The 18870-nt window shown below is 42.2% G+C and overlaps 1 protein-coding gene across 3 annotated transcripts in view; it reads right to left on the bottom strand.

Annotated features, from left to right (window-relative positions):
- Positions 1-18870, bottom strand: part of LOC123757609 (kynurenine/alpha-aminoadipate aminotransferase, mitochondrial) — a 221862-nt gene that overhangs the window by 40639 nt on the left and 162353 nt on the right. For all 3 annotated transcript variants that reach the window (XM_069326948.1, XM_045741417.2, XM_045741418.2), the window contains 3 exons: positions 17847-18026; positions 8986-9112; positions 765-814 (listed from right to left, as the gene is read on the bottom strand). In XM_069326948.1, coding sequence (XP_069183049.1) covers positions 765-814; positions 8986-9112; positions 17847-18026 — 357 coding nt within the window. The remainder of the gene's footprint in view (positions 1-764; positions 815-8985; positions 9113-17846; positions 18027-18870) is intronic.

The raw sequence follows: 18870 nt of genomic DNA, 5'->3' as shown, positions 1-18870 counted from the left end.
GAAGAGGCCTCAATTTTGCAGGACTTCCTCGCCCTAATGCAGCCAATATATGTCACCTACGATTGTTTTATGATTTTTCCTGTGATCAGGAAACACTAAAATTCTTATAAGAAAACAATGTTTAATTTTTTTCTTGTGCCGGGTGGTGTTGCAGGATATAATCACAAGCGCTGCCCAGGGGTTAAAATTAAGGTTGATATTTTAAAGTTTCTTACTTCAGTGTTAGGTGAGAGGATAATAGAATTTGTTGAGGATATATATAGAAATCGAGAATAGTTACCTGTGCAGCCCGCTCTTCTTTTTGCCACTCCATATATAAAGTGACTGTTTTCCCTAATCAGAAATATCATAGTTCAAATAATTCATCTAACCTATCAAGGCCAATGTATAGTATACAATAATATTATGGTGCTTTAATTTTTACTAATACGTGAGATTTTAAAAAATGGATTGGTGGATTGTGTACAAAATGCAATGTTTTAAGTGAGAGGGTTGGATGGCTTTTGAGATAGTTATCTACGTCGATTTTGGATGCTGGGGATCTTATCTGCAACAGTTGTGTCAACAAATGAGAAGAAACTATTGAATTTGGTAGAAATGTCAATGGCTGTTTGATCGTGGATTTCTGTAACTAGGAAGGAATATTGTTTTATTCGAGTTCTTCTTAGACCCAAATTCACTATTTGCAAATTAATCCATAGGATTACATAACTACATCTCTAAACAGTCTCTACATGATGTAACCACATATTATTGAAGCTTACCTTCAACCACAAGAAAATACCACCCTTTGGAACAGTCCATTCACACAGACCTGAAAAATTTATTTTATATATTAGTCATATTTACATAAATTGCTCTTAATTTATTTATGTATTTAGAAGTTTGTAATTTATTTATTTATTTAGAAATTTGTAATTTATTTATTTATTTAGAAATTTGTAATTTATTTATTGATTTATTTATTTATTCATTTATATACAGTATATTACAAGAAGGTACATTAGGTTTATGAGAGTACATAGCATTGATGTTTTTAAATTCTTGTAAAACCACTAACACGCATAATGTTTCGGGCAAGTCGTTAACATATACAGTAATTTTTAGTAGGTAATCTGTAGCAAAATTTGAAAAATTTTAACAGGTACATTGTAAGAAAAATTGAAGATAATTAATTGGTACGTTATAGTAAAATTTGAAGATTATCAGCTGGTACATTGTAAGATAAGATAATATAAGATATTTATTCAGGTAAATGTTCAAACATTGAAAATGAGTTACAAACATAATGTTGAATTAATAAAAAGACCTAGTTCATACAATGCCTGAAGCCACTAATACACATAGCATTTCGGACCAGGAGGGGAAAAACTTAGACTAAAACTTAATACTAATTGAGATCAAAAGCATAAATGGAAATAAAAAAAAGATAGAATGATCGTAATTACATGATGGAAAGAACAGCAGAAAATGCACCAGAAGAGCAAATGGAATTTTAACTAAATGAACAGAAGATTATAATTTTCTCTAGTTTATACATGGCAGATATCAGCAGTTAAACAAATTGGTCAATTATCAATAATGCTTGAAAATAGCAAGACATTGGATGACATTTAGGAGGTAAGGTAGATTACATGGAGTTTATTAGGTAGTACTTAGTTTTTCTCTTAAACTGGTTGAGAGAGGTACAGTATGGCATGATTGGGAAGCTCATTCCCCATTCTGGGTCTCTTGATTTGCAGACCATCTCCAGATTGGTTAAGTCGCACTCTTAGAATATCAAATAGGCATTTGTTTCTAGTTTGGTGCTATAGGTTCTATTTCAACATTATATATATATATATATATATATATATATATATATATATATATATATATATATATATATATATATATATATATATATATATATATATATATATAGAATACACTTGAGAAGATGTGTAGTGACTTAATATCTACCATATTCAAAGAATTAAGAAGGGGGGGGGGCCGAGTTCTGTTTGGGGCCAGAGTTTGTTATTGTTCTAATAGCAGAATTGTGATGTGTAATTAGAGGATGTTGATGATTTTGGGTAGTAGAACCCCCAAGCATAGATACCATAATTAAGATAAGGATAGATGAGATTGAAATAGAGCATTACAAGGGCAGGGCGATGTACATAATATCTGATCTTAGAAAGAATGTTGACAGTTTAAGAAATTTATTTTGCTGTATGTTGAATGTGGGCCAGGAAATGAAGCTTCTTATCGATGAGAACACCAAGGAATTTACCATTTACTTTGTTACTAATTTGGACATTGTTAATTCTTAGATTAATTTGATCTGATGATTCATTACCAAACTAAATATAGAAGGTTTTGTCAATGTTAAGGGTGAGTTTGTTAGCAGTTAGGCAAAGATGGACTTTATTAAGTTCAGTATTCACTGTATTATTCAGAGTAAGTGGATTAGAACTGGAGAAAATGAAGGTTGTGTCATCAGGAAACGAAATTGGCTTAGTGTTTTTTGAATAAGGTATAGGTTGGACAGTTTTTTAATTCATTAGAGTGTTCCATAGATTAGGTCCCTTTATTTGCATTGAGTGTTCACACAGATTTAGTTCGACTCTGGAAATATCAAAAAGAAATTTTTTCTGGTGTATTGATTATAGGTTCTACATCTGCCATGGAAGAGTTTCACATCAGGATTTGCATTTAGGTTTTGTACATGAAATGGCACAAGAGAATGTGTGGAGTGAGTTTATATTTAGCTTGTGTTTAGGGATTTAAACAGAGGGGCTGTGAGTTGTCTGAAAACCGAGTTTGTTATTGTTCTGAGAGCAGATTTTTGCTAGGGTGATGATGGGCTTCAGTTAGTTTGCAGAGGTTGAACCCCATGCACAAATACCGTATGTAGGATAGGGATAGATTAGCGCGTAGTATAATTAGAGGAAAGCAGAGTTTGGAACTGATTTTCAGATTTTAGAAAATATACCGACCAATTTTGTAACTTTTTTAGTTATGTATTGTATGTGGGTGCTAAAGTTGAGTCTGTGGAAATTTTCATCATTTTATTGTAGATGTTAACATTGTTTATCTGAAGCTGAACTTCATTTCATGATCTGCTTCCAAATAAAATGTAGTAGGCCTCTTTTATGTTTAGTAAGAACTAGATTTGTTCTAGTAAGTAAGATTTGTTTATGTTTAGTAAGAGTTTGTTGGTTAACATCCATGAGTGGACTTTTTTTAATTCGTTATTTACAACATTATTTAGTGTGTATGGGTTGGGATCTGAATAGATGAACGTAGTAGTGTCAACAAATAGAATTGGTTTAAGAATGTTAGACACATTATGCAGATCATTGATGTACATATAAGAAATTGGAGAGGTATACGAAATAGGAGAGAGGAGAGGAAAGATGCTGCCCTGTGGCGCTCCTACGGTTAATGGTAGAGTGGGGAAGGTTATATCTTTAATGGCTACATATTGGTGTCTGTCACTAAGATATGATCGAATATAGTTCAGGGCAAGGCCTTGGATTCCATAATAGGGAAGTTTAAGTAAGAGGTAGTTATGGTTTACAGTATCAAAGCCCTTTCTTAGGTCAATGAAGAGCCCAATTGGGAACTTATTATTGCCAAGGACTGTGTAGATTATATCAAGCAGACTAATAATTGCATCATTGGTACTCTTTTGGCATCAGAAGCCAAACTGACAGGGACTTAATATGTTGAATTTTACGAGGTAGGAGTAGAGCTGTTTGTAAATAATTTGTTTCAAATATTTTTGATAATATGGGTAGATTTGACATTGGTCTGTAATTGTTTATGCCGGCTGTATCGCCTCCTTTATGAACTGCCGTTATTCGTGCCTCTTTAAGGATATCAGGGAAAGTATGACACTAGAGATTTGTTGAATAGCAGAGCTATGGGTGGTGCAAGGGCATGGGCGGCACTCTTGTATACCACAGATAGTATTTCACTAATGTTCCCAGCTTTGGTTTTTAGTGAGTAAATGATGGACATAACATCTGTCAGGCCGACTGGTAAAAGGAGAAGAGAGTAATCAAACTACCAGTTAAGGGACTGATGTCAGACCCCACTAATCTATATTTGTTTATTTACTTATATACTGTAAAGACAAGAAGGTATATTGGGTTTATGAGAATACATAACATTGGTGTTCTTACATTCTTGCAAAGCCACTAACATCCATAGCATTTCAGGCACGTCTTTAATCTAACAGATATAGTAAGATGAATAGGTATATTGTAGCAAAATTTTAGTTCAACATAATAGTCACAATATCAATTGACGGAGATGATTACACTGGTGAAGTTGCATGTCTTAAGTATTATTGGGGGAAGTGGGTAGTACAAGATACAGTGTGAGTTTGAAGCACAAGATAGGAAACTATGAGGATGAAATAAGGTACTTTTTGGTTTACTTTTGAATAAGGCATAGGTTGACAATTTTTTAATTTATTAGGAATTCATTAGGAAGTGAATGAATATGATGGGTTACGGGGCCTTATGCTAAGAGCTATAGCCTCAGACACAAATATAATGAAATGAAATATAATAAAATTACATTGTAGTATAATAAAAATTAATTGCACTTGTATATACAGTGTCCCAAAAAATGTATACACACTTTAACAGCTGTTAGCTCAATTAATGTTTTTTCGTTTGGATTTAATTTTCAACGAGATGGAACACCCCCCGCTCCACACTACCATCGTGATTGTAGTGTGGAGGTTATCTTATGTAGATCTTATCCCACTTTGATAAGATCTTGCCAAATAGGTGGACTGGACAAAGGGGTTTCGTCGAATAGCCTCTTCATTCACCACACCTCAAACCCTAAACTCTATTTTTCTGAGGGGAGCTATCGGACAATACCCCCTTCAGCTCTGGAGCTATCGGGGAATATGTAATTCATTAGACCAGGGCATTAGTCATAGGAGTTCAGCCTACCGGGGACCACGAGCCAGAACCTGGCCCCCCTCAGAAAGGCACAGGAAGCAATGGCTCTGGAAAACCCCCTTGTGTTTTTTTTTTCATCTGCCATCGACTGGGGTTAGGCACCCAGAAAAGTAGGCATAACTGTGGGAATTTTCCACCAATATTATAGTATAACATGTCTTAGTAATGGTCTATGAAAGCACCTCGGTCCGACATGGCTATTTATAGAACAAGCCACGCTCTCTCAAGACAGTGTCAAGTCAACATATTACGACCATTTCGTGATCTACACGTCAGGAAAGTCTCCATAAATGAATCCATATCAGAATATGTAATTACATCTAACAGCTACAAGCATACCGTGGTAATACCCCAAAATAAATGCATATACTCAATAAATAATGGTTTAACCAAAAACATTTGGTTAACGTTACTACAGATGGATTATTAAAAAGAGCAGGGCAACCTGCTCTCTAAACAATACTCCTCCGCCATGAAGAAACACTCCACGAAGTTCAAGCTGCTTAATTGCCGCCGTTTAACATCTGTGGACCTGATTGGTGTTGTAAACTGCATATACAAAGTGCATAATAAAAAGAGACTATTTAAGTGATAAAAGGGTCTTGCCACTGTGAGAGGAGTGTGTGATCACATCGTTGCCTCAGCATTGTGACACCTTACTCCCTCACAGAGTGGTAGACATTGCTCCTCCACCATGAGGATATTCCAGGAAGTTCAAGCTGCTTAACTGTTTTGAGTGGATGTCTTGCAAGAAACAGTGAGAAGAGTGTGTGGACACACTGACACCACACACCTTCCCACACCTCTTTATAAAAAAATCGGCCACTACACAAGGACCTGGTCGGTGTTGTTAACTGTATATAAATGTGTATGAACATTAAGAAACACTATTTTAATAAATTAAATGTGTCTTAATATAAATTGTCAGTGGAGTGTGAACAAGGCCTGAAGCCAGATGACGATGGAGTCAACACCGCCATTCCAACAACAGTAGTCAACAACACTACAAACTCTGGCCCTACAAGAGCGCTAAAATCTTTGTACTAAAAGACAGAGCTCCATACCTGCATCTTAACAAAATAAGGGAAGATTGGTTGAGTATTAACTAAAGATTGGATCCAATGTCTTTTTGTGCCTCTAGCCCCAATATATTGCAGATGCGGTTATCACCATGAGTTTATGAGCTCACCTCTGTAAGTAAATTACTTTCCACTAAATTAAAACCATATTAACTAGGTCAATCAGTGTTTGACAAATATTTGATATATTGTAATTGCTTAAAGACAAATTAAAGTATAGATTTGTAATAGATAAATTCATATTACATAATCTTGTCATTATTTATAATAATTCATATGTGGCAAGATGCCACATTAAAAGGATAGGGTAAAATAATTTGTGACCCTATCAGTGCTGCTGCATTTATACATATTACTTTTTACCAAGTGCTAAGTGGAGATTTTTCCACTTTCAACCGGTTAATGAGATCAGCCCCATTTCTGTTGAATCACTGAAGACTGAGCCACTTAGGGAACACAGTAGATACAGTACACTACGCCAAGAAGAAAACAACAGTTTCCTAGCGGCTAGTTAGTTCCTTATTTTATGGAGTCACAGTTAAAAAAATCCCACAATAACAAAACAGACCCCACATGATAAGAAAATTGCAAATGAAAATAAAAAAGAGGCAGAACTCCCTCCAATCCCAAGGAAACAAGCAAACTAGTAAACATTCATACTCCCTCACTGCATCCCTCGTCCGCGCCGCCCCCCCCCCCAAACCTCCAAGGAGGGGAAGGTGGGTAGCCCTGGACCCCCCTCCCCTTCGCGCTGGCGACCTAGCCATTCCAGTTCGTCGGCTAATGCAATCCAGGGCAGTCGTCATTTATGGCTTTGATTTCTTCTCAGTGTTTGCCTTAGTGGTGTCCTTTGCTTTTCATGGTGTGATGGCCAGGTGTACCTGAAGTGTATCAGTACTGCATGTGCTTAGGGCGACCTTCCCTACGTGCCCTGTGAGTACTACCCTTGCGTGCTAGGGTTCTCTTCGCTAGTGCATTCGGGGAAACCGTTTCCGTAGGGGTTTTTGCTGCTCGGCATTTACCCTGCCCTTGGGGCCAGTTGGAGTTTCGTGGTCCTTGTTTGACCTTGGGTATGGAATGATATCTTATTGGTTGGGAAGTCAAGGCATTGTGCAGCATGCCTACCTATGCGGCAGCCAGTTTATGTTTCCTCTTGGGGACGTTGTACTTTTGCAAGGTTTATCTTTTGTTTTTGTTTTCCTTGCCTGTTGGAGGTCTGCCTGGTGTAACTATAGTTCTACTTATTATTTCTAGTGGCCCCTCTGCTAGGCCTCCAATGATTGTACACATCACAGGGGTTTCAGTGTTTGATCTTCCCCTTGTTAGCTTCGGATCTTAACTGGTTAGTAACACCTTCTTCAAGCTTCCTGTAGCAGTCATCCTACAGGCCCTGGAAAACCCTGTCTGGGCTGCTTGGACTTATGGATGCATCTTCCGAGTTCCAGCCCGACTAATGCGGGGTTGAAGGTTGCTGTGTGCCTTTACCTCAGGGTGACAGTCACGACTTTTGACTGTCATGCTGACTGTTGGGTCAACGACACATTTAACCCATCTTGTGAGTCGTGTCTCCTCTTGTTTTCCAGTACTATTTTGATGACATTACTGTAAGGGTACAGGCAGCATCTGCGTTGCATGCTAGGTTTAGGATGCTACAACGTGCTAGGTTGGTTCCTACCTGGATGTCCCGTTTTGGTTATAGGGAGCCGGACCTGGGGACATTAGTCGCTTCGACTTTGGTTCAGTCCGTGCTCCCTGGTCCTTCCCCTGTTGTTCAATTTGGAGGTTGAATAAGGTCCTGGGCACTCATTATTTGGTTAACGTTTCTAATTCTGGGTGTTCTTGTGTTGCTTTGGGTCAAAGGCTGCAGCCAATTGTCTCGAATTCGAGTTGAGGAGTGTGTTGCAGCTGCCTTCGGCTCCCAAGTAGGGGAGCTGAAGGGGTTTCCCTCAGAAAAGCAGCATTGAGTGTAATGCACCGCCATTTGCTGGGTGAGCCCCGTAGGCACCCCTGGCAACACCTCCCTCCTTCCGGTTGGCGGTTTTCCCGTTGTTTTGATATTTAGCATCCGAACAGGAATGGCTAGGTCGCCAGTGCAAGGAATCTGGGGCTCTCCCCCCTGTGACACAGCAAAAGAGTGTGACGTTTGCTTTTTTCCTTTGGATTAGAGGGAGTTCTGCCTCTTTGTTCAGTTTTCGGATTGCAAATTTCTTACCATGTGAGGTCTGTTTTGCCATGCCTACCTTTCTGGGTGCCTAACCTCGGTCGATGGCAGATCAGGAAAACCCCCAACCACAGGGAAGATTTCCAGGGCCATTGGTCCCTGTGCCTCTCTGAGGGGGGCCAGGTTCTGGCTCGTGGACTGAACTCCTATGACTAATGCCCTGGTCTAATGAATTGTATATTGCCCGATAGCTCCGGGGAGCCTCCGGGGCTCACCCAGCGTTTCATTAAATTCAACGCTGTTTTTTTAAGGGGATACCTAAAAGATAGCGATAGATACCACTACAAAACCGACAACAGTCATTAAATTGAGAGTATCCATTAAACAAGAATGCATTCAATTACCAAACAAAATGTTTCTTGATGTTTGCGATTCCATTGCTGCACGTTATCAGCCGTGCCTGGACCAGAAGAGACATCAGTTTGAAAACACATGTTGACAAAACAATTAAAAAATGTCTGTAGATTCAATTACATTTTCAGAATAAAATGTATTTTAAAAAACTCCCTAGCTTTATAATTATTTAAAGTGTGTATACATTTTTATGGGACATATTGCCTTAATTTATATTCTGTATAAATTACATATAGCACAGTATAATATAATATGGGAATGGAAGCTGGTGGTTTGTCGAAGCTCCCCTCATTATTCCAGAGGACTAATAATAATGATAATATGATGACAACAACGTTAAATCAATACTGAATAATGGGCATACCTGAAAGGTGCATTTCAGCAGCTTTTATAATGGCATTTCTCTTGTCACAGTAGAATGTGCGGAGATCTGCTATGTGCTTCTTTAAGCCATCTTCTCCCCACTCTTTAAGCAGCTCACTCATCACTACCTACATAGTTTAATATTTAATCACTGGTAAGAAAATTTCAAGTTTAAAATTAAATACAGCTGTAATGACAAAAAACCAGCATTCAATGTAATGTAACGCCATTTTCTGTGTGAGCCCCAGAGGCTCCCTGGAGCTATAGGACTGATATGCACTATACTAGTCTGGGGCTTCAGTTAGTGGAGTTCTGCCTACCGGGGACCAGCACCAGAACCTGGCCACTGCAGGGAGCAATGGCCTAAGGAGATCCCCTTATATTTGGGGTCATTTCTTGTCTGCCATCAACCGGGGTTAGGCACCCTGAAAGGTAGGCATCTCAAAACAAACCCCTACATGGTAGGAAATTAAAAAAAAACAAGACTGAACAAAGAAACAGAACTCTCCAAAGGAAACACGCAATCATCATTGACCGCCATCGCGCCTCTTGTCCGCCCAATCTGGGGAGAACCCCAGACCTACATGCCGAGTACTCACGCCTCAGTTCAGTAGGTGAGCATCATAGAACGAAACTGCTGACCATGCCATAGAGCCTCCGAGGCTCACCCAGAAAATGGCATTTCATTACATTCAACCCTGGTTTTCTGTGGGGAGCCCCTTCGGCTCTCTAGAGCTTCATAATGAAAAATAAGTAAAAAGAGGAACATACTCGGGAGGCGGCCGCACCGTATGGAACAAGTTGAAGATGAAACAACTGGCAGCAACCTGTGACCCAAAGCCACACACAAACAACTGGGACCAGGAACATTTACCAAATAATGGGTGGTCAGGACCCTGTTCGACCTCCAAAACCCCAATGCCCGAATGTTAGCCCACGACACGTTGCCAAACACGGCAGACAAAGAAGCATACTTACAAACGTCATGAGCATGAGGGTAGACCGCAGGCTGGCAAGACTTAATAATCCTAAGGATAACCTGAGAGACCCGAGCCCTGGAACAGGGAATGAGAGAAATCAGATCAACGCAAAGCATGTCCACGGCCACAGAGGCTGAGGCACGCAGGTAACGGCGAAGAGCCGCAACCAGACAGAACACATGATGCACCACCGGCCAGACCAACCAAGCATCAATAACCCACAGACCCCTCCGGAAGCCCGCCATCTCGTTCTTTGCCAGATAAGGAGGAGACGGCTGCAACCAGAAAAAACGTCCACCAGAACTAAAAGAGCAGAACCCTCTGTGCCGTAGGAGAGCATGAAGCTCAACGACCCAACTCCCAGTGGCCAATGCCAAAAGAAATAGAGCTTTCTGGAAACAATCTCGAACTGAAGGGGGGAAACAACCGAGGAAACGAGAAAAGAAAGCACCCTGTCCAATGACCAAGATGGCTCAGGCGGTGCACGAGCAGGGTGGAGCTGAAATATAGCACAAGAAAGCTCATGGAACGCAAGCGGGAGTAGCTCCACTAGTGCCGCATGATATGAGGCAACAGTATTTCCCATAAGATGACAGGCCTGAAAAAGCCAAGAAAGAAAGGACAAGGCAACCCGAACAGAAATAGAAGTCAACCTACGAACAGATAGGGAATGGCAAAAAGACCACCAAGACACCTCACATTGTCGCCGAGACGAAGACTGCAGGTGTGACCACGAGAGAATCCACTTGATCACCATACAAGTGGTGATACATCTGCGTCAAAAGGACCAGGCACGATGAGCGGAGGGGTAGATCGAACCAGCCACATACCAGACTGGCCCGATCTGCTGGAAGAGGCGGAGTTGCGGAAAACGCCCTGGATTCAGACACTGAGCAAGCAGTGCCTGAATCTAAGGCTGGGCTGGCCACCTTAGGGCTACAAGGATCACTCTCCCGCAATAAGACTCCATCTGAGCCAGAACCCGGAGCAACAGCTGGACTGGAGGGAAGAGGCACTGGGAACCCTACCTCGACCAGTACTGCCAAAAACCAAAACCCGAGAAACCAGCCGATGAAAGAGCAAAGTACCGAAGGGAACTCTCGTGGATTAGACAATGAACCACTGAAGCACAGTCCGAAGGAAGCCTGAATGTAGAGCCCTGAAGGACCCCCCCACCCCCACAGTGTAGGCCATGGAGACCATTGCAAACTCCCACACCATGCTGTGAGCCCCGCGGAAGGACGGAGCCCACCACCTTAGGCCAGCATAGTGAGCACAGGTTACAAAATCCCAGCCGAGAGACAAAACACCCGGGGAGGCCCCAAGACACCGAACCCCGAAAACCCTGAAGAGGAAGCCGGCGATGCTTCTCTGAACCCAGCATGAAGCGGGATGTGCCAATACACGTCCTAGAAGACCAGAGACACCATTCAACAACCCGGCACCAAAAGAAGTCGGATCTGGGACAGAGAAGTCATCCAAAAGGAGGGGGCAAGGAATCCAGCAGTGCAGACGGGACAATTCCACAAGAACTGAAGATTTGCACAATCCCATGACAGCACCGGAACAAGCGGGAAACCTACCTTAGGACGAGGTTGTTCTGACCACTTCCTGGCACACCCACTCCAAGATGACTCAATGCGGCACAGGGGGAGAAGCTCACCCTGCCAGCCCCCAACCTCCGACTCTGAGAGGCCGACCAGCAAGCAGGGTGAGCACTGCACAGACCAGGCAAAGTGGACCCAAGAGGAGGCACCGGCACAGAAGCACGCAACAAAGGCCAACCTCTACTAGCAGAAGCTGGAGCCTTGGCACGACCACCAAAATCCATGCCAAGCCCCAAGAAGAAAAGCCGTCAGCAAGCCAGGAAAACCCAGGAAGCCCAGAATGCACCGAAGATGGGAACAAGGACCCCAATGCATAAGAGGCCAGGTCTGGAGAGGCAAATTCCGGGTCTCACAGGAGGAAAACATCAAAGGCCTCCATAACGTCCACAGGGGAAACCTAAAAAGAAGAAAACCTCGGGAACACAACCGAAGAACCCCAAAGGAACTTGAAAATTAACCTTGAAGGAGCCCAACCCACTACATTTGCTGGCGGAAAACGCACCATCAAAGGAAGGGTCAGACACATATCCCTGACCGAACCCCGGAATGGAACGAAAACTGAGGGCCGTAGACGTGAGAGCCTGCGGATAATACAGGGCACAGACACTGGGGCCCAAAACCAGGGCCCAGGTTTTGGGACACAGAAAACATAAGACTGTACAAAAAAACCACACTCAAACGTTACCAGAGGAACTGACTGGGCAGGAAGCCCCTTAAGAAAGAACGAAAAAGAGACGGCAACGAGAGGATAAAAAACTTCCTACAGAGGCGAAAATCACCCCCATAATGCGAGCTCACATGCCCAGCAGTCACTTGTAAACGAACTGCAGTGCCACCCTGCCCAAGGAAAAGCACTCACAGAAAAGCAAAATGCCACCAAAACAAAGGGAGAAGCGTCCAATGAAAAGAAGTGGAAATCACACCAGCAAATGGGGGAAAAACAAAGCAGACAGGAAAGGAGGGACAAAAAAAAAAAATGCCTAGAAGGCACAAGGCCCAAGCAGGGGCAAACAGCCCCATAACTGCGAGCGGGCTCCCTCCACAGCCCTGGGAACCCTCAACAGAGGCTCCAGAGCAGAGCCGCCCTTCATGCCCACCACCCTAGAAGAAAGGCAGAGTCCAAGGGAAAGTCAACAAGAAGGGAGCCTGCTGGTAAGGCCCAGAAGCCTCGGCGGGAGGAGCAGGCTCAAAGGCCTCTGTCTCTGCAACGAATGGGGGCAGCCCCCGAAGCCACCCGAGTCTCATCCCCAACTGAACCTCCCCCGACTCTGAAACCCTCAGACGGTAGAGAGCCGGCAACAAAGATGCAAAGGAGCAGAGGATCCAAAACAGCAGGGGAAGGACCCATGGGAGCAGACTGAACCAAAGCAGAAGTGACCAACGCCCCCAGGTCCGACCCAATCAAAGCAGGGCAGCCCGGGGCATTCGAACGTGCAACCAACCTAGTGCATTGCAACAACCAAAACCGACAATGCAATGCAGACGCCGCCTGACCCCCAAAGAAATTCCGAAGAACAAGTAAATTGGAGTACGAGCTGGGAACACGTCTTTCAAGACGTGTTCCCAGGCAGCATGATGGAGGCAAAACAGGTGACCATCATCCTGAAACAGGGACAACGAACAACCTACAAACTCGCACAAGGCGAGATGTGACTTGGGAAACGCATACATGGGTCCGCCAAGCCCCAACGGAGTTTTCCAGGACACGTAGGAGATTCAGCCTACGGGAAGCCCAGGCAACGATGCTGCAAAGCCAGTTGAGCCCTTGTGTGAGAATGACAACAAGAGGGGATAGGGCTATAACTGGACCCCCTGAGAAATGTACAAGCACGGGTGCCTAGAGGAGGGCCACCAAAAATAACTTAAGTGGACTAATAGTCAAACCAAAGCAGATCCCCTCCAAGCAATAAACAAAAAGAAAAGAATAACCCCCTCTAAAGCACAACCACAACAGGAGGAACAGGTAACACTGCCACCGCGTTGGCAGGCAGGCTGTGCAGCACCTCGTGCCCCAAACCAGCAACAACAACACTTCCTACCCAAGGCCAACCAAAAGCCACGAAACCCAAACTGGCCCCAAGGACAAGGCAACTGCCGAGCAACAGGAACCCCTACTGAAGTGAAGCGTGAAATCCCTAGGGAAGGGAACCCCTAGAATCCTCGGGAAGGGAACCCTAAAACCCAAGGATAGTACTTACAGGACATGTAGAGAAGGCAGCCCTAAGCATATGCAGCCCCAGTACACAAAACTTTCTCCTGACCATTGCGCCACAAACAGCCAGAAACACCACAAGGGCACAAAATCCAGAAGAAATCTGAGACCAGAGTAGACAACTGCCCCAGAGCATCTCAGCCTACGAGCTGAGGCGTGAGTAGCCAGCACATAGGTCCGGGGCTCCCCCTGTCCCCTCCCAGGGAGGGGAGGGCTGCACCGACGAGCAGTGCGGTGGTGGTGAATGACAATTGCTTGATTGCTTGTTTCCTTTGTTTTCTTTTGGAGAGTTCTGTTTCTCTGTTTGGTCTTGGGTTTTTGCAATTTCCTACCATGTGTGGTTTAATTTGAGATGCCTACCTATCTGGGTGCCTATCCTCCGTCAATGACAGACTAGGAATACCGCCAAATACAAGGGGGGCCTTCTTACACCATTGTTCCCTGCGGCCCTCTGAAAGGGCCAGATTCTGGCACTGGTCTCTGGTAAGCAGAACTCCATTCTTGAGGTTATCTTTAAATAATTTCGGAGCTTAGCGTCCCCGCGGCCCGGTCCTCGACCGGGCCGCGGGGACGGGCCTCCTTTTTGTTACACTTTCCCAGGAAGCAGCCCACAGCAGCTGTCTTACTCCCAGGTCCCTATTTACTGCTAGGTAACAGGGACATCGAGGTGAAAGAAACTCTGCCCATTTGTTTCCACCTCCATCAGGGACTGAACACAGAACTAGGACTACGAATCCGAAATGCTGTCCACTCCGCTGTCAGGCCCATTGACTGAAGCCCCAGACTAATGTAGCGCACATCAGTCCTATAGCTCCAGGGAGTTGAAGGAGCTCCCCATGGAAAATAGCATTAAATTTAATGACACTCCTCTTTCTAATGGCTTGGTGACCCACTCAGTTCAATCTATTCCAGGCCCTTGAGAGTAAAGGGCCTGGAATACTGGAAAGAACCAGGTGGAAGCCTAGTCCTCGACCAGGCCTCCACCCCCAGGAAGCAGCCTGTGACAGCTGCCTAACACCCAGGTACCTATTTTACTGCTAGGTAACAGGGGCATAGGGTGAAAGAAACTCTGCCCATTGTTTCTCGCCGACGCCTGGGATCGAACCCAGGACCACAGGATCACAAGTTCAGCTTGCTGTCCGCTCGGCCGACCGGCTCATGGTGAAGACATGTGTGAAATGGAATATTTTACAGCATTTTATGATGAGCCGCTGATGGCATATATTGTACACCAAACGAGCCTTCATGCAGCTCATCTCATTGGAAAAGAGATAACAGAATATTCACGATTGCAGCGTTGGAAAACATAACTGTAGGTTAGATGTATGTATTTTTAGCAATATGTTTAGTTGATGAAGCATTGTGTCAAACACGCTATAACTGATTATTGGAACAAAGAATAGACTATTCCAACACCTTTCTTTGGGAAATATATGTCCTGAGACAGGTTTCAGATACTCCTCAGGTGTCTACATTTTGCAAGTAATGAGAACCGGACAGAGGATGATAGACTTTGGCGAGTCAGACACTATATGAATGAAGTGATTGGAAAGTTCAGAGATTTCTCCATACCAGCACAGAAGCTGGTGATTGACGTATCCCTTATGCTTTTCGAAGGACGTGTTACATCCAAACAGTATATTCCCTCCAAACGCAACAGATTTAGATTGAAATTCTTTGTTTTTTTGTGACTGTGAAACAGGTTACGTGTTACACATGATTCTGTATTCTGCTAGCGATGTTGACATTCCCGGAAACGATCAACATGGTTTCTCAGGTAGTGTGGTGAAGTCACCGATGGCACCATGAATAAACAAGGGCCACATTTTGTATACGGATAAATACTATACAAGTCCCTTGCTAGCTAGGTTCCTGATTGAAAATAGAACTGGATTGGTTGGCACAGTAAAGCCAAGAAGGGAAATGCCAGTGTCTGACAATAAACTTAAAGTTGGTGACAGTGAGCTAAGAAAATGTGATCAAATACTCTCAGTTATGTGGAAAGACAAGAGAGAAGTGAACTTGCTGACAACCGTTCATAATGGTACAATGGTGAACAGTAGCAAGGTGAACCGAGTAACACAAGATCCTGTATATAAGCCAGATTGTGTTCTTGACTATAATACCAACATGCGTTTGGTTGGTAAATCTGACATGATGGTGGGCACTGTTGAGTGTGTGTGCGAAAAACATTGAAGTGGATGAAAAAAGTGTTTTTTCATCTTGTTGACATGAGCATGCTGAACTGCTACGATATATATCTGGTGAAAATTGGACGTAAACCAAGTTTCCGTTCGTTTGCTTTTACACTTGGGACAAAGTTATTAGCAAAGTTTGGCAAAGATGTTCCTGGCATACAGCGACCCATCATGAACCCAGTGTTGCAGCATGCTGCTACACTCAGGCTCGCTCACATGGAGGCCTTTCAAGCACACAGACTAAAACATTTGCCACCATCTGGAAAGCGTGCAATAGGCCAACGTTATTACTTAGTTTGTAAAACAACAAAAAGGAGAGATCAGAAATGTAAACTTGTGCAAACATGGTGTGAAGCGTGTGTAGTCCCTTTGTGTGCTGTTGACTGACTGCAACGACTACCACTCTCTCCAAGACTTCTAAATGTGGAATAATTGTGCAAAAACCTGTAAATAGTGCGTACATGTGTGTAAATATAATAATGAACAGTGTGAATACATATTATATTGGCATAATGGAAAACATTTGTGTGCGCATGTGTATACTCGATGATGCAACATTTATTGCCATTGAACATGATGTAACATTATATGCAACACAATTAGTGAATAGTATTAGTGATAAAATACGCCTAGACACTGTAAATAATGCCGCGAAAATAAATTCATGGCAACTGTGGCTGCTTGAAGACCGCGCGCGACACCTCCGGGACGCACCTTGCACAAGGGAACATGCAGGTTGTGACGTCATCGCTCATATTGTCGGCTGAATTACGTCATCGGTAAGTACAATTAATTTTTTTTTATTTTTCTCGTGGTCAGGGAATACAACTTAACAGATTAGGAAGAATTTTTTTTTTTGTATGAGCCTGTGGGTTACAAAGGCTAATTAGCCCATAGCAACACAACAGTCAATAATAACGGAATTATAAACGGAACATTAAACTTAATAATAGACGGAATAAACAACTATTTTCCATTCATAAACACGGTTTGGCGGGTGCATGGAATCATTTTTGGATCTTTATTTGGAGGACGGGCTGACAAACCATGGAAAATGGAACAGCAAACCCCTAGACTTATGAACCACTTGGTGGTGAAACAATTCTAATGTTCTACCTGCACGGGATGTGCACATTCCTCCCAGAACGACCAACTCAGTCATATAGCCAGGAAAACAGAAAACCGAATTCCCTAACTTGGAGAAGGGAAGGTCCCAAGAATCAAGGATCAACCAGAATGTGGCATTTCATTACATTCAATGCCAGTTTTCTGGGAGGACTCCTCTGGTGGCTTGTTGGTGGTGACGCCACATAAAAAAAAAAAGCAAGAAAGGGTAGTCACCAGCGGCAGAGAACAGGTGCAGAGAATGACCCGCAGGAAGGAGGAATTAGCAACAAGTTAACCGCTCTAAAGCCACACAAACCTGGCTCACAAGAACATTCAATAAACAAACTCTTCTGCTCATTTCACCGGTTTAGATGCCACCAGGTTTTGGCCTCTGGCCCCTGGTGGACCAGAATGGGATTGGATGGAACACAAAGGAGTCACAAAAGAAGAGCTCCCAGAAAATTTTATTTCACTATTTAAAAGCATATTGTGTACTATTGTACTATACTGTATTATATATCGTGGAAAATAATGCAAATTTTCATAAATTATTAGCAAGGCATTCATAGATACTTTTCAATATATATATATATATATATATATATATATATATATATATATATATATATATATATATATATATATATATATATACATAGTTCAAATGGAATTTTTTAATTCATGATTAATAATAATAATTAAATTATATTGATATTTTCCATAAAGTGAAGTATGTCACTTAATAACACAATACCCACTTGAGAGAGCATAGGTCCACAAATCACTCGAGCCTGCATGTGAACGTTGAGCCTCTCCACGAGTGGCGCAGGGCCTGTGACGTAGCCGACCCGCAGTCCTGAGCTGATGATCTTGGAGAAGGAGTCGAAGCGAAGAACTCTACCATCAGTGTCCAAGCTGAGGAAGCTTGGCAAGGGTTGCTATTTGTAAAAAAAAAATGCATAATGAATGCTGTAGATATATATTTTGTTTTAAAATAAGTCATTCTACCAATGCTGTATTATATTAACATTGATTCCTCTTCCATATCAATCCTTTTGTAGATTAACCTAAAACTCTGAACCTTGAAACATAAATCTTATAATATAAAAACAATTTGATACAAAAATCAAATCATTCCTCGCTTAATTTGTGGGAATGTTAAAGCTACTAAACTAATGATTGCAATTTAGCTCATTGACTTATTGGGAGTGCTTTCAGAATTTAATTCTCACCAATTACCATCCTTTAACTATTCTCTACAAATTGCAAAAATACAAATTAGTCATTATCAGGACTTGTTGGAAATTTCCAACACTAATACACTACTATTGTATTATAATAAATCATTATTATTATATACTAACTACAGTAGTCACTAAATTTACTAACAGTAATGTTCACATAAACTAACCATTATATCTGCGTATTAATGCTAGAATTCTTACGAAACCAAGCACCAGTATTGCGTCAGATTATATCTAGTTAAACACATTTATTGCCAATGTGCTAGAGAATTGAATGTGGTTCTCTAAAATCATCAGTATTCCGTGTGATAATTATTTACAGATAACATAACTCCCAAATAATTCTAAATCGAGAGTTTTTAGTTACAATTGTTATCAAGTAATAGTTTTTCTGTCGCGCATGAATGCCATGGAGAAAACTAAAATCTCCATTTCCCGTTTACCACCATAAGACGAGAAAGCGATAATATTTAAATCCCTAGAATCACAACCCAGTCCTTATTAAAGTATTTCAACCACGATTGCGCGAAATAGTATT

This window comes from Procambarus clarkii, chromosome 19 (genome assembly GCF_040958095.1).
Source record: "Procambarus clarkii isolate CNS0578487 chromosome 19, FALCON_Pclarkii_2.0, whole genome shotgun sequence".
Taxonomy (NCBI): Eukaryota; Metazoa; Arthropoda; class Malacostraca; order Decapoda; family Cambaridae; genus Procambarus; species Procambarus clarkii.
This window is presented reverse-complemented; position numbering and strand designations above follow the sequence as displayed.